At 39.6% G+C, this 16909-nt stretch overlaps 1 protein-coding gene across 4 annotated transcripts in view; it reads right to left on the reverse strand.

The window, feature by feature from the left end:
- The window catches only part of med12 (mediator complex subunit 12), a 35243-nt gene extending 19123 nt beyond the window's left edge, over positions 1–16120 (reverse strand). For all 4 annotated transcript variants that reach the window (XM_087851776.1, XM_087851773.1, XM_087851768.1 and 1 more), the window contains exons 1-17: positions 15974–16120; positions 15181–15285; positions 14874–15065; positions 9386–9545; positions 9069–9244; positions 8369–8479; positions 7758–8030; positions 7499–7645; positions 6966–7065; positions 6746–6882; positions 6253–6384; positions 4145–4271; positions 3719–3948; positions 3561–3620; positions 3284–3457; positions 1877–2021; positions 855–973 (exon numbers count right to left, since the gene is read on the reverse strand). In XM_087851776.1, coding sequence (XP_087707902.1) covers positions 855–973; positions 1877–2021; positions 3284–3457; positions 3561–3620; positions 3719–3948; positions 4145–4271; positions 6253–6384; positions 6746–6882; positions 6966–7065; positions 7499–7645; positions 7758–8030; positions 8369–8479; positions 9069–9244; positions 9386–9545; positions 14874–15065; positions 15181–15285; positions 15974–16075 — 2490 coding nt within the window. In that variant the 5' untranslated portion in view covers positions 16076–16120. The remainder of the gene's footprint in view (positions 1–854; positions 974–1876; positions 2022–3283; positions 3458–3560; positions 3621–3718; positions 3949–4144; positions 4272–6252; positions 6385–6745; positions 6883–6965; positions 7066–7498; positions 7646–7757; positions 8031–8368; positions 8480–9068; positions 9245–9385; positions 9546–14873; positions 15066–15180; positions 15286–15973) is intronic.
- Positions 16121–16909: the final 789 nt, after the last annotated feature.

Consider the following 16909-nt stretch of genomic DNA (forward strand, 5'->3'; position numbering starts at 1 on the left):
CCTTCTTGATATTTTTTGACCAACCATCTACACAGGTTCAGGAATTTATTTTATTTATTTATTTATCTATTTTTAATTATATTTGTTTGCTTATTTTTTGCTGGTGTTATTTTGCACTGATTGTAAGTTTTTCCTTTTAAACTTTTGATTACTTGACAGCGAACAGGGGTGTTGTTTGTTAGGGTGGGTTTTTATTTATTATTATTTTTCCCCTCTTTTACTTTTATTTGATGCTTTGTATTTTTGTATTTCATTGTGGAAAATAATAAATATATTAAACACTAAAAACACTTTACATTTCAGGACTGATTGCATTCTCTGCCATTTATAATTTAAATATATGACGTTATGATGCGTTTTTACCAAGTGGCTCTCAGGAGCTGAAAATAAAGCCAAAGCTATTTCAGCTGCTCCCTTATACACAGGGGCTCACCCCAGCAGGTAGCTCCAGTTTGTGTTTTTAGACCAGATGCCCTTACCGACTCAACCCTCTCAGGTTTCTGTGTCTGTGAGATGGAAACATGCTAAATGCTAACCAAGCTGGTACCCGACTAAATATTCACACTTCTTTCTCCAACAAGTCAAAACTAAAATGGCCAAAATGCTAACGTTAAGGTGCAAAGTATAAAAACCAGCTGATGGCATGGCCAGTGGCTATATTTTATAAACTCAGGTTTTCAGGTTGCAGCCTTCTCAGAGCTGTTTTGGTTCTGAGGCATTAAATTGTTTTGTGACATCTTACAGAAGAAATATTTATACGGATACATTTGAAAGGTCATTCCTTCGGGTCCATTTGGCTACTGTTTAAACAATAACAGAATCTAAAACACGACACCAATGATTCGTTGTCTAACCTGGGAGGTGACCTGGTGCTGGTCGAAGTGGGAGAGGTGCTGGAATTTGGAGAAGATATCCTCTGCAGTGGGAAAGGCCTCTGGCTTACTCCTCTTCCTTTTTTGTCCTTCCTCTCCTCCTGTGTATGCAGAGGGTAAAAAACAGAAGAAAAAGAAATTTAAAAAAAGGAAGCAGCAGCTCTTGCTGGTCAGCAGTATTCTTTCCAGTCCGCCAAACAGGCCAGCCATGAAATCTAGTTAAGCTAGTGGAGTCTTATCTTATTCCAGCCTACTTCGAAGCTTCACTGCAAAATACATTGCTATGGAGGCACTTTAAAGAAAAGGAACGAGGTACTTTTTATTTAACAGATACATAGCTGTGAAGGGAAGGTCATCACAACCTCAGAAATCTGCCATAAAACACTCCGGTATGTGCAATTATTACTCCCAAAACCTTAAATCAGACTAATAAGGTCACGTGTATTTGAGATAAAGTGTCTGTGAACAGATGAAAGCTATTAGCATAGAAATTGGGTAGAAAGAAGATTGAGTGATGTAACCCCCTGAGGGTTCATAGAGAACAGAAGGGAAAAAAAGAGCTTTTTCTTTTAAGAAGGGCAGAAGAAAGGCGTTACAAATGTAAAGTACACAAAGAGGAGAATTATTAGTCGGATAACGGCTGGAATGGCCACAGTGGGAGAGCAAGCAATTATCCTACGTGTGAAAAATGTTTTACAAACAACCAAACAGGATAAAGCTTCTGTTTCCCATGTTGTTTTCAGCCAAAACATTATCTTTCATATGATAAACACGGATTATTCTGCAGAAAGATACGGGGGAAACATTCAGTCAACAAATTGGGGGAACATGTATAAAACATTCAAACAATCCCCTGACTCCCATTTTCATCCTTAAAGATGAAAAGTAGGTAAAATAAAACTGTAATGTAATCTTAAAAAAAACATAAAACTACCAGACAAAATTCATGCCCGGAGAAGCAAACAGAAAATGTTCAGCATCAGTCAAAGGAGGAACACTGTCACCTGTTTCTGCTGTGCTTTTGCGGTTTAGCACCTTCAGGATGTCTTTGGTAATTTTCTTAATGGTGTGTCTCGCCTCATCTCTCAGCTTGCCCACACCGTAGAGGACCACTAAACGCTGGTTGCATTCATGACTGGCACTTTCCTCCTAAAAGGAAAGAAAGAGATCCTGATGAACTTCAATAAAATCAAGAACGACAGGAACCAAAAGAAAAAGACGAGCAATAATTTAGCAAATGTTACTTTTCAAACCAGCTGATAAGGACAATAAAATCACGCTGTAAATGAGTCCAGAATTAAAGCAGTTATAATTCTGTGTATGAAAAAATCTCATCGAGCACTAAACAGAGCCATTTCACAAATAACATTAAAAATATCATATTAATTTAGCTATATTAATATTAGAAATTATTCACATCAATGCTTTTTGTCCACCGATGACATTATAAAGCATCATTTATAGAATTTAAACAACATTTAGGGACCAAGATTTAATAGATTCAAAAGTTCAATAGCCTCAGTGTGTGTGCAACTTCATGTATTAAGCAAAGTCATTTTTATAGCGTTTACACTCATTCACAAAGACCTTGCAAAACAAATCAAGTTAATATATAAGACTTTATTGATACAGAGAGTAAAAGCTAGCTCTTCACGGGAAAAGGAAATCAAATCTAAAATAGCTGAAAAACAATTCCAGACCTCATTAGGAAACTAGGAAACCACCAAAACATATTTTCTTTCAGCCACCTGAGTTGATCTGGGTTGATTTCATAATGGAAATCTGCTTTTCAGTAATTTAGGCTACAGTTAAACTAAGACTGAGGTTTCAGGAAACTGAATAAAAACTAACAGATGTACTGACAAACATCCAGTTCAGATGTTGTCAAAGTACAGAGGAAGAAGATTATTCTCCATCTTTATCATCCATTCGCTTCCACTACTCCTTTTCAGGGTCGTGGGGGGCGCTGGAGCCTATCCCAGCCGTCATAGGGCGAGAGGCGGGGTACACCCTGGACAGGTCGCCAGTCTGTCGCAGGGCCAACACACAGGGACAGACAACCATTCGCGCTCACATTCACACCTAGTGACAATTTGGATTATCCAATTAACCTATCCACACAAGCTGCATGTCTTTGGATGGTGGGAGGAAGCCGGAGTACCCAGAGGGAACCCACGCAAACACGGGGAGAACATGCAAACTCCACACAGAAAGACCTGATGGTGGAATTGAACTCAGGACCTTCTTGCTGTACGGCAACAGTGCTAACCACCGTGCTGCTCCATCTTTATCATTTACTACATAATATCACTGAGTCATACTGTCTTTTAGGAAGATATCTGCGCTTAAGTCCCTGTAGGAGAGAGTATCGGGTATTTATGTTTTCAAAGTCACACTGTAAGGATTCTTACCTGAGGAATAGGGAAGTGAGTGGCATACTGGATGTGGCGGGGTTGCTCGTACAGTTGAGGAAAGGCGGGGTCCATACCCTTGTCCTTACAGTTGGGCTTGCTGTCCTGATCTGTAACCGGCTTCTCTGGAGAGGGGCTTCCCTTGGTTTCACAGTGCATTGGAGGTGAGAACATCTGCAGGACAAAGAAGTCTGAAATTACTTCAAGCGAGGAACACCAAAATGTTCAGACAGAAGTGGCTCCTAGTGTTTATGTATAAATGATGGCAAAAATATACCTCATCAAAATTAGCACTGGAGTTATGATCGATTTCCATCGACTCCGATAGGCCAGTATCCTGTTGAACAAACAAGAACTTCATGTTATCTTTCTGCACCACACAGCTACTGTGTCTGTAACTCTACACAACATCGCCAACAGATTCCTCCAACATGCCTCCATCTTCACACTGCTGCCTGCATCCTGCTCTTTGCGCTCTGATTCATCGGAGGGCTCATCGCTGGGTGAACGTGGGCGGGGCAGGTGGGAGTCAGAAGCCAAGTCGCCACGGGAAATGAGCGTGCACATGTAGATATTGTGGGAAAAGACGTCGTGACGGATGAGCTCGCAGAAGAGAAGGACTAGGTTGGAGAACTCCACGCGTTCGCTTTCATTCCCAGGCTCCGCTGTGAAGGGGAAAAGAGGATTTGAATAATTTATTAGATTTCCCCTGCCAAATCATTTCCAATAAATATGCAGTGAGTAATGAAGTAAAAAGGCAAAGACAAAAGGACGTAAAGTTCGTTCAATATTTAGACTGAGATCATGTGTGACACATCAGAGAATCATCGCTGCAAGAAACAAACAAAGAGAAAGACTCACTCAGGGTGGGAGCCTGAGTGTCGAGGAACTGCAGCAGCACATCCTGAAAGACTGGCAGTGTGGCAGCTGAGAGGGAACCGGATGACACAGAGCCCTTCTCATCCACCACCTCCGACTCGCCGCACCTCTGCAAACAAATGTGCAACAGACAGTCTTTGAGTGCTAAATTCAGAAAATGTTCTTACTTAGCATGTTTGGATTTACAGTAGATCTACAAACACGCTGAAAGTCAACTGTGTATACACATTTAAAGCTTCTAACTAAATCTTACACTCAAAACAAAGATTAGCGATGCGACAACTACAAATAAACAATATCAGAGACTGATATGTTCAGACAACAGATGGTTACCATGACTTTGAGTCAAAATATAAACTAAAGAATAAAACCCTATTCACACATTATCTGGAGATACATACTATGTTGTAGGGAATGCAGAGTTTACCTGTGATCTTAATCACAAAATGTCACAAATATGTCTGCAAGTCATGAAACATGCAGTAAATTCACCACCAAATTTTGTCAAATGGGTCATGTTAATAGTAAGCCCCCAGACAACCCCTCTGGATGTCTGGGGCCTGGATCTCCTCCATGCCTGCTTCATGCCCTGGGGGCGGGGCTATGGCTCTCTACATCCTCTTGCAGACCATTACATGGGGAAACCATTTGAATACAAGCGCGCTGATCCACACAGGTGTGCACACAGGTGTTCACTGTTCGTAGACTTAAATCACACCTTTCTTGGCTGCTACTTCAAAGCACATTGTGCGCTGTCTGTCCTGTCCTTCAATATTTAGTATTTACTGCTGTTTACACTTAGCTAGATTAACGTGATGGTGTTGTGTTTAGTATGTTGCTTTGTTTTTTTTGCTTGTTTTCTCTTTTTCTCTCAGCAGGTGATCCAGGAGATTTTTTTCCCCCCCTCTCTCACTGTCCCTCTCCCCTTCTGTTTTTCTTTTCCTTCCTCTTTCTTTCTCCCTTTCCTATCCCTCACTCATGTCTGTCCCGTCTGTAACAACTGAAAATAAAATAAAATAAATAATAAAAACAAAGGTCGATCAAATGGACCAATACGGCAATGCCATGATGATCCATTTGGCAAAATAAATCCATTGGGTATCCTTGTTGGTCTTCAGACAACAATTCTGACGGCTAAAGAACCAAATGGGACAGGCAAAAAATAAAATAAAATAAAATAAAATAGTAAGCCCCCTGTTGGAGCTATTTGTTCTTATTTTTTATTATTTTGAAATTAGTTAAAGTTTGTTGTTGTTGTTGTGGGATTTATTTACAAGTTTATTTGTCGGTTAATATTTTGTTTCAATGTTTGTTTGATGTTACTTTGTTAAATTAGTCAGTAAGAGCTGTAGGGCCATTTTTGTTTCTATAAATAAAGAGACTGGTATAGGACCAGCATGCACTGGGGTGGGTCTATGGTTTTTTACCAGAGCAGGAGAAGCAGCAGGAAGTAACAAAAAATGGATCTTGTTATTGCCAAACTGGATAAAATAAACCATAAAAACGCAACTTTCAAGTTTGACAGGGGACTTCTTTTGCCTGCGTACGAAATAGTATCTCAGTGCAGCAGTGGCTTGTGGACTTTTAATTGTGGGATGTTTGGTTTGTCAAACAAAAGGAATTCCCACTACACCCCCTATAAAATGGCATTTCTGCCTTTTATTTTATTTGAACAATTTCATTTGTGTCCCCACTTCTTTCTTCTCCTGCTCGAGGAAGTTTTAGGGAGTTTGTATCGGCAATTATAAGCGACAGTCTGGAAAAGCATTTTCACAGCACAGAGACCCATTCATAAAAACAGTGAATGGTGAAATCCATCAGAAAAGGAAAATATTAAAAGATGATGATGATGATGTTATGATGATGGATGATATGCATGGCAACATTCGGTAAGGAACTGTAACAGTAATAACGTGGCAAAAATGATTATTATTACTGTTAGATCTGCGGCTGACAGCCACGGATCATTAAATTTGAATATATCCTGTGTAAGAAATGTAATAAATGATAAGGTTTGTGTGACAGAAGGTGCACTAAAGGTGCAGAAGAGGCACAACAGAGCTCAGATCGGAGGGCGGTGTGTTTCTTACCTCTGCTTCTATTTCAGCCTGCCTCTTTTCCAGCAGCTTGGCCACAACCATGGCCCTGTGTCTGCCTGAGCGCTTACAGCACACAGCCCATTCACAAAGCAAGGTCACCACCGCATCATCATCAGGTGACATCTGGATAGAAACACGCTTAATGAGACAACATCTCCAAAAAATAACATCACTCGGTGTCGCAGTATTATCTGATGATCGGTAATCACGTGGCCTCAGCAGTCTGCTTTTTATTCCAATTAACAACAATGTGGTCTGTACTCTCCTGTAGCATGCAACTACTAAAGCTAACTCAAACTAAACTAACAGCTGTGGGAAAAATCACTTTTGCTAACTTAAATAAAAACCTAGCCTTTAGTGAACCATTCAATCAAACTGGAAACGACCAAAACTACTAGCACTAAACTAAACTGAATACCAAACAAAATGTAACTATAACTGAACTTAACTGTTAACTCACTAAAATATACAGAAAACTCATTACCTCGTGGCCATCTTTGCTCTGGCCTGAACCAAATATCCTGTTGTACAGTGAATCCAGGGAGTTGTTGAAGTCAGACTTCTCAAAGCTGTGGTTGTCTAAAACCTCCAGAGTGTGGAGAACCCTTCCGATGGTGAATCCTGCCAAAAGAGCAACATTATTTTAATTTGTTCTTAAAAGCTGCAATCAAGCATCTAAAGAGTGAAAGAAACCGTTTTCATACCCGCTGTCGTCTCCTGGCACTTATCAAACGACCACCTGAACTCCACTGCCTGACCTCGCTCCTTAATCTGTTCCTCAATTTCCCGCAACTTTGCACGAACCTGTGAAAGACCACTCTGTTAGAGGGCAAGAAACAGAAACCCAAAACCTGTGGGACTGCCAACAAATCTTAAGATTATGAGGAAACTAAATAACCAATTAAAAGTAGTGAAGACGGTTTATGTAAACCACAGTTTTCAAAGTTTCTATGCAAACTTCCATTTGCTCAAACTGGCTTTGTTGGTACCTCAGAGACTGCCCTTGTGTTTCTGCACTGGGAGCCTGTTTGTGCACAAATCTGTTTTGCTCTGTGCATTTCTTTTTCTTTATTGATTTACTGTAACACGCTGGAATTCATTGCTTTTGTGCACTAGAAAAGCCAATACAATGACTTTAATTGCAAACAAATGAAAGAAAAGACCGTGAGGTTTTTTTGAGCACCATATGAATAATTTCACATACAAAAAAGGAAAATGTGAGTATGGATGGAGGTACCTGCTGTGTAAAGGCAGTGTTGCCTCCTGGCATTGGCAAGCTGGAAGGAGCGATGGGCAGGAGGTCGAGAGGGGAACCAGTCTTGTTTCTGCTGTCTGTTAAAGAGTAATGCCACACAAGAGCACTGGGACAGCACAACACAATGCTCTAATGTGACGATGACAGGAGAGAGAGGGGCAGGGAGAAGGAATAAAGGAATAAATACGGGGCTTAGAAACCATGTATTAAGTACATGAGAATGAAATTGGACATAGGATACCTGTAACATGCAGCTGAGGCCAAACACCAGAGGCCTGTGCTGTGGACAGATATAGAAGTCTGTAAAAGGTGTCTGGGGCTGGTTGCCTCCCGCTGGCTGGGAGGTTGGTGTGGAGGGCAGAGCGTTGCTTTGCTGTGTCAAGATGCCGTGAGCTGGATGCCCTCCTGTGCCAGGGCCCAGGCTCCCGTCACTTAGCAACAAGTTGAGGCGGCGCGTGCAGAAGTAAGCCAGCCTTCGTGACAAGTAAGCAGACTGCACGAATTCCCCCGAGTACTGTGGCACAGAGGAGAGAGTCACAGCATTAACCAGAGCACTTGGTGTTCATTCACATCAGTCAGCTACAGAAATGGAAACAAAATGAGGGCTGTGGGCCCCGGTGGGTGCTGTCACCAAAGGTCATTGCCATCACACGAAGAAACACAACAGGATAAAGTGGTGACAGCTGTAGAAGCATGTCATACCACAGAGCAGGTGGGTGTATCTGCACAGCTGTATGAATGTAAAGGAGGAGTGCAGGTTTTGTAAATGTGATCCATTAAAGCACGAGTGATGAGGTTAGATTGAGACTGAGGTTCATAATGAGGTGACAGTGAACGAGCAGATGTGTATACCTGTAGTAAAAGGGGCAAAAGTAGTCTGAGAAGCTCATCTTCACCAGGCCGGACTTTCTCGAAACACTCCAGCACCCACGTCAGGAACTCGTGTCTGTCTAACATGCCATCCTGAGCACAGAAACACAAGTCCAGCTTAATACTATGCAGATCTCAACACTCCTACGCACTGTCTCCTGTGTGTGGCTGGAAAATGTATTAAATTACAACATCTCAACATTTTCATATATACACAGAACACAGCAGCTGCCTCAGGCTTCATATCATCCACTCAGAAGACTACTGAGATTAATATGACTGAATATGCTGCACATACATGCAAGAGCAACATCCTTTGGCAACATCTAACCTCAAAACTTTCCAGATCTAAAACAAATGATAATTTTTAGAAAGGAAACTATTGATACAGCAACAACCCTGGAGTTCAAAGAATCAATCAGCGTCTGTAACACGTCCATTTAAATGTAAATATCAATTACAGATGGATAGTGAATATGATAAATATTTGTTACAAATTGCACACTTGTGACTCAAAGATAAAATAGTCTAATAAAGCAGTGCGATTCATCAAAACCTAAATGTTGCCATGGAGCGTCGTTAAGTTTGTGCACAGCAGGTAACTCGTGTAACTACCAAAGCTCAACTGCAGCATTTTAACTCCAAGACTTTTTCAGCAGCAGACTTGAGAGCGTGAGCCGACCTGAAACATGAACATGGCCAGCTTCTCGTTGTATTCCCACTGCTTCATGGCCGTCTCCACATCAGGGGGATTAGCAGGCAGGGGTGAGCTGCAGCCTTGGCTGGGAAACTGTCGGTAAAACTCAGCCACCTTCTGAAGCTGCTCCCAGAGATACTTGGTAATTATTTGGGTCCATTCTATACAAACACACAAAGAAATGACTTTCACAGCCGCCAAAATATCGAATACACGACGTCACAATATCGAATGAAAGGTAAAATTATATAGTTTAGCCAAATGATCCCTCGAGACTGAAAAGACCCAAGTAACATGCTCACCTATGCACGGGTCAATCACATGCCTCTTCTTGACTTTAGTTTCTGTGATAGCTGCATGATATGCGCAGGTCATCTTAATCATCCATGCTGAACGCATTACAGGGACTGAGTACTTGGCCAAGTATCCAAAAACCTCTTCCTTCTTGCTAAAGATCGGTACCTGTAAAAAGATTTAGCAACAAATTTAATGCAGTGCTGTACTGAATATATATTGCTATATCTGACTGATATCTTCATCTCCTTATATAAAAGAAATGATAGCATTTTCTGATTGCAGTGGCTGATATTTATTTGTTGTGTTATCTTAATTGTGTGCTGGCAAACTGCTCAAAACCACTGTGATAAAGAGCTAAAAGAACCTTAATCATAAGTTAAAAAGGAGGAAATAACATAATAAAAAAGACTAAAAATATCCACAGTGATGACGGCCATTAATAAAATGTTTAACATGGATAAAATTAAGAGAGACTGCAGAACTGTGTCAAATTGCCACACCTCTAAATACACACAAATTGCATTCTGCACTTTTTATAGACTTCTTACCTCTCATTATTATTTGATAATTCCTTTATTTATTATGTCCATCTATATTATTATTAACATTAATGTTTAATTACATATATCTATATTACTTTTATTTTATTAGGTTATTATTTTTAATTGTTCCCAGGATGAGACCTCAGTAACTTCACCTCATTCTGTCACGTTTCTTCATGAAAATGTAGCATACATGTCAGGAATGTGTTATTTCTAAACTACATGGCTCCAGTCTTCAGAAATCATTTCATTCATTGCTTGATCTGCTTTGAAAATAAATGGTGAGAAAGAAAACACCTAAAACGCAGCCAAGGAGAAACCTGGGATTGTTATCCTTCGGGAAAAATGATCTGCCAAAGTCATTAATAAATCCAGCCAGTTTATCACGGCACAGTGAAGAATGTTAAGCAATAAAATAATTTAAAAAACTGCAATGTGCAAGTAAAATGATAAGCAGCTTGCTTGAAAACACACACAAAGCTCACCTTTCATTTATTTTGATGCTTTAAAACTTCTATATGCTTCAATTTGTAAGAGCACTTGGAGAATAATTTCACAATATTGAACAAAACAATTCAGACAATCAATGAATAACAAATTTTGTAGTTCTTTAAAAAAAGACAAATAAGCTGCTGACACTTTCAAATAAAGACATGCATTGTGTTTTGGGTCAATACACCCAAACAAGACTAACAAAAGGCTTCATTTACACAAAAGCTTTATGTTTTCTTAACCAGGCTATTTAAAAAGTACTTCTGAATTGTTCCTGTTTCGTAACATCTGAACCAAACAGGAGAGTTCTGTTTAATACAGGAATTATTTTCTCTACACTCATTCAAACTGCTGCCTTTTCTCTTTCAGCCTTTACAGAACCAACACACTTTCTTCTCATGGTCATGTGCATGTAAGGATTTTGCCAACAATATTTTTTTCCCCCCAGATTTTTACATTTTGATCTTTTTTAACTCCACGATTTCTTTTGATCACGACCTCCTCATCGGCCACGCTCTGGTGTGGTTTACCCCCAACACTATCAAGAGTCCTCTTTGATGACCTCACCTGGGCTTTATACACACACTCAGTTTGCTTCTCTTGGGTTGAGAAGCAAACCAACAGTATGAGGAGTTGATGACTCCTCATACTGTTGCTCAATAATAAATACTAAGTTTTGTCTCACTAGAAAAAGTTTTCAAACCAATCAAGCCTATCAACTTCAGTCAGCTCAATTAAAAAAAAAAAAAACAACAAAAAACTGTTATTAGCTAAAATCACTAGGTTTTAAAAACTACAAATTCATATAGCTAGCAAAAATATAGTTGTTGCTGTGGCTCAGGTGGAGCGCCCAGTTGTAAGTTTGGTGGATTGATCTCCGACTCCTCTAGTCCTCATGCAGAAGTATCCTTTAACAAGATACTGAACCACTTGTCCCTGATGCATCCATCAGGCTGCAAGTGTGTGTGTAAATGTTAGAAATCATAAGCAGCATGTGTGATTGGGTAAAAGAGATTTGCAGTTGAAAGGCAGTATATAAGTACCAGTCCATGTTCTACAATGTGTGCCTTTCTCTTATTTTTGTATATATTTCTCCTGTTTGCCATTTATTCCTGCTTTCTACTATTTAATACATATATATATATACATATATAACACAAAAAATGACAACTTATAAATGATATTCTACAACACTTAACTCTGTTAATAGCTTATCTAGTAGAGCACACAACATCACATTTCAACCTGAAGAGGCAAAAGAGCCACCAAACTTCAAACTGCTGCTCCTCATGGTTATATAGCTATTAAACATGCAGGACATCCAAAGTGTGGGAGCATTTCAGTAGAGTAAAAGACAATCCTAAAACGGTAACCTGTAATCTCTGCAGGCATACATTCCCCTGTTATTCATCAACCTTTAAGAAAATGCCCCAAAATTTGAAACATGGATCCACTTGGCATGCCTGCTGGCTAAACATTAAAGTCTCTTTTATTTATCTATTTATTTATTTTATTTAGAAAGAGGGGTAATACATATTAATGAACAAGTTAACAAATGTAAATATGCCAGATTATAGCCTTGGGCTAATTTGCATCTGCAGACTCTCTGGCAGGTTGGCGTTACACACAAGTTAGTAAAAACATACAGAGACACTATTTACAGGTCATGTGACAAGGACAAAAACAGTGATCACATTATATTAGAACAAACAATGACAAGAAGAGTGGACAAGAGAGGACAATATAGATAACAATAATGGAAACACATCAATTATATTGCAAAACCCCAGTATTACACAGGCCCTGACTGTCCTGATATTGCACTGATCCATTACACTAATAGTTGTAATACACAAACTCTTTTTCATGTCCAATGTAAAGCGTGATTAATTAAACATGATCACATGTTTGTGTGTCCCTGAACCACCCTTTTAAGTGACTCTTAAAGATGGGTAGACTTGTACTTTCCCTCACTGACAGTGGAAGACTATTCCAGAAGCTCACTCCCTGATATGACAGAGCATCTGTGAAAAGGTGGTCCGTCTGAATGCCAGTTCACAATCACATCTCACAGTGGCTCGAGTCAGTCGAGAGCCGGCAACACTGCTAGACTTTTGTTTAATAAAATCACTCACTGGTGGAGGCGCCAGACCATGTATAACTTTGTATATTAGACAGGCAGATTTAAATCATTTGAAATTAGTAAAATTTAAAAACTTGTATTTATCTCACATTTGACAATGGTAATATAAAAAATGGTTTCTTATGTAATATTTTCAATGCTCTTTTGTAGCATACTTCGATTGGCCCAATAGCAGCAAAGCTCGTATAGGACCATCTTGTAACACAATATTCAATATGAGCCGGTATCATAGAGTGCAGGAATGTAATCGCTGCTGTGTCTGTTAATGATGTGCAGATATGTCTAAAGTTCTGTATATTAACATTTACAGTTTTCACTACTTTTTTAACATGTTTTTTAAAGGATAATTTTGAGTCTAGTAGCACTCCCAAACACTTAAATTCCTCAACATTAAATAGTTCTTGTGCACCCAAGCGAACCTTTACTGCAGCCACGGTTGTTTTAGGTTTACTAAAAAACACTGATACGGTCTTTTTAACATTAAGGCACAGGCATGGGTCATGCAGCCATTTTTGTAAATCACGTAATGCCAATGAAAGCTGATGGGCTGCATCATCAGCAGTTTTGGCTTGTGTAAAAATTGCCGTATCATCAGCATACATAATTGTGTCCACATTTTTGCACACATTGGGCAAGTCATTGACATAAAGTGAAAATAACAGGGGGCCTAGAATTGAACTCTGAGGGACACCTTGCGTACAGTAAGGATAGGGTGACTTGCTATTCTTTATTTGCATGCAATGTTTTCTATCTGGTAGATAAGACTGTATCCATTTAACGGTGTGATTACTAAAGTTAAATGTTGACAGTCTAGACAAGAGCTTAAGATGATTTAGTGTCAAATGCACAGAAATCAAGAAAAACAGCCGCAACACAAGTGCTCTTGTCTAAGTAAGACTTCACTCTCTCAACAAAAACACAAACAGGTGTTTCAGTTGAGTGAAGAGTGCGAAATCCGGATTGCATAGGGTGCAAACCCGGATTGGAGTCATTAAGATGTTTGATGATTTAGCAACCCACTTTTCTGCTATCTTTGAAAAGATAGGGAGTATGCTAATAGGTCGATAATTAGCAGGGTCTATTTATCACCCAATTTATAAATTGGTGTAACTTTTGCCACCTTCCAACTCAGAGGAACGACTGCCTGCGTGATTGATAAATTAATAAGATGGGTCAAAGGCACCAAAAGACAAGATTTATAATACTTCAAGAAATTGGTATGAAACCCACACTCATCCCTTGCTTTAGAACTTTTTAATTTAGAGATTATATTTTCTACTTCATTTTCTGTAATTTTTCAAATGTTGAACTTTGAATCTGGAGAAGAAACATCCTTTTTGGTGTCGGTATTCCCAATATTTTGTTGAGGGTCACAAGAATTAGAAAACACTTGTGCAATTTCATTAATAGTACTTTGGAAAAAAATCATTTGATTTAGTAGCAAGGGTGAGAGGCTCTGATACCAGTTCATTGGCTTATTTAAGTTCAAGCTCTTTATCAGCATTATGCTTACTGTTACCAAGGAGTTTGTTAATATTTTCCCAAATTAGCTTACAATTTCCTTTAGCACTATTAATTACAGTCATGAAAAAATTTGCTTTTGCCATTCTCAAAGTTTGTGCGACTTTATTCCTTGCAGATATAAAGTTTAATCAATCAGTATTTAATCCAGATTGTAACAATTTTTTAAGTAACTGGTCTCCGAGTCTCATAAGCTGTTTACACTCAGTATTAATCCAAAGCAAGGAATAAACTCGTTTCTTTCAATGGCTCTCTTTCTGAAACTGTGACAAGACCCCTTTAATAGAAGAGTATAATAGATCACAACATTTATTAGTGTCATCATATTATAGTATGCTATTCCAATCGAAATTATTTAGAGCTACCATTAAATGTTGTTCTTGACTATTTGGAATCAATGTTTTCTTTATATTCATGCTTTCACTGACGTCTCAGTGGCTTTTAGTCAGCTTTCTGGAGAAGAATATGGCACTGTGGTCAGACCACTGCCTACCATCCCCCAGTAGCTTTTCTGGCTACTGAAGCACATTAAAAATCATTAATAACTTTCAGGTTCTCTGAACTTGAGGCTTTCCTCCTACATGCTTTGGGAAGACTTCAAGTGTAGTTGTTGTTGTGATTTTGCTTCTCCACAGCCCAGGAATTTAAACTATGCTTTAATGTGTACTTACTTCATATCATAAATTTAAAAACAATTAACTCAATAACTAGGTGGCTTAATGACTTGTGCTCAACTAGGAAACCAATTACACGAATGCCCAATAATAAATAATAAACAAGAGGTTTAAGTCTTACCTTTTTAGCCAGCTGTGTCAGAGGTTTAGTCCCAGCTAAATCCGTGAACCAGTTATTGATGGAGCTCTGTGACCTCGCTGTGACAAGCCAGAAATTATCCTTCTGGTTGACCTGTGGTTTACGCTTCCCTGTGTCTGGAAACGTGCTGTAGCGCAGCTTCTCTGCAATAATGCTGCTGAAGTTTGAGCTGATCTATAAAGAGAGAGGGGAACATGTAAGATGGCCAAAACCCAGCAGGAGGGGGGGAGAATCTATCCAGTTGTGAATGGTATGCTAGGGCAGGAGCTGTGTTAAAATGAGCCATTACCTTGGAAGGGTTGAAGTTGACATTTTTGGCACTACCATGTTCATCACCAGATACAGCTGGTTGGTTATTGAATCCTTGCTTCACATTCAATGCAGTCAACTCATCCTGAAACACATTTCAGCGAAGAGAATTGATATTTTTCATGCGACGTTAGTGGTATAATTTGAGATCCTAGACCAGTGAGAAAGTCAGGATGTGTGGTTGATTGGTTTTGCAGACATGAGGTAAACATAAATAACAATAAAAACATTTTTTAATTATTATTGGGGAAACATAAAGAGTCACTTTTCCATTTGCATCAACAGATTACATCAGGTTATTGCTGGATATGAACGAAAAGGGATACCTCAGCTAGGCCAAACTCCAGTCTAAAAACTCAGCAAATAATTTACAGCTTGCTGGTAATAAAGATTAGCTTTGAAGGTCTGGTTATTCGTAAAAACAAACCATATGGCTATTAAACAGAAACAGTCACGCACAATCCAAAACCGAGCGCATATTGTTTAAAACCACACAGTAAGACAATGGCTGCAGTTTATATCAAACTGCAACGCATCCGCCACCCGAAGAGTTAGCTTAGCAAACTCAGCGATCTTACCAAGTAGCTGATTGTCAACTAAGAAGGGCAAGCTAGCTAACAAACTGACAACTAGGTTCTGTTCATTGTTATTGCTAGGCCCAGACCGTTCACAGGACTGCTAGCTAGTGTTAGCTCGCACAGCTCCTCTGCCTACAATTTTCCTCGAGAAAACGTTACTCCCGGCCGTTCAGGGAGCACGTCGTCAAATCTGACCTCTTTTTGCTTTGGATCTTGCGGATAAACGTCCGGAGGGCCGAGTCGGGGCCGCTTTAATGGACGGTGTTCGTAACTTAAGATCCCGAAAGCAGCCATCATCCAGCGGCATCACAGCTAAGGCTTTCCTCCTTCCAGCAGCCTGGGGCGAGCTACAACAACCAAACTCACTTCCGGCAGGGTTCCAGTCGTGAACTTCAAAATAAAAGTCAGGGAAACTATATTGCATTAAAAGCTTTGTGCTTTTTAGTTACTCTAGTAAACCGCCAGTAAACCCTATACAAAAGAAGAAGAAGAAGAAGAAGGAGTTACTCTAGTACAGGGGTCGGACACCTGCGGCTCTTTAGTCCTTTTAGTGCGGCTCCGCGTGGTTTGGGAAAATAAATTAGTTTATTTAAGTAATTAGCTTTAGTGTATTTTACTTATGTTAGTTCTTTTTAACTTGTAGTTCTAAATTGGAAGATTATTGTGATATTGAAATATAAATCTAAAATTATATTCTATTATTTTTTGATCGCTCAAAATAAGCGTCACACTTGCAAAAGCCGAAACGCCGTGCATTTATCGAGACTTTCAACCCCAGGTAGGCCAGTTATGGATCTTTGGATCCACATTATGTCAGCAGCTCCACCGTGAACTATGTTAAAAACAAACCCCGCTCACGCCTCACAGACGACAGCTTACAGTCCTGCGTAAAGTTGAAAGTGACTTCTTACAGCCCCGATCTGCAGACGCTGCGCGCAGAGGTTCAGGAGCAGAAGTCCCATTGTAAACATATCACGGCAGACACGACGATGTTTGCATGAACACGCTTTTCAGCATCTCTTTATTGACCACTTTTCACACACGGTTGCTGTACGCATACAGCCGGCTGTAGCTTTGCAGCTCACAGCCCGACACACACCAACACAACAGCACAGAGAGCACAGACGTTAC

Source organism: Neolamprologus brichardi, chromosome 2 (assembly GCF_056152115.1).
Source record: "Neolamprologus brichardi isolate AB-2024 chromosome 2, ASM5615211v1, whole genome shotgun sequence".
Lineage (NCBI taxonomy): Eukaryota > Metazoa > Chordata > Actinopteri > Cichliformes > Cichlidae > Neolamprologus > Neolamprologus brichardi.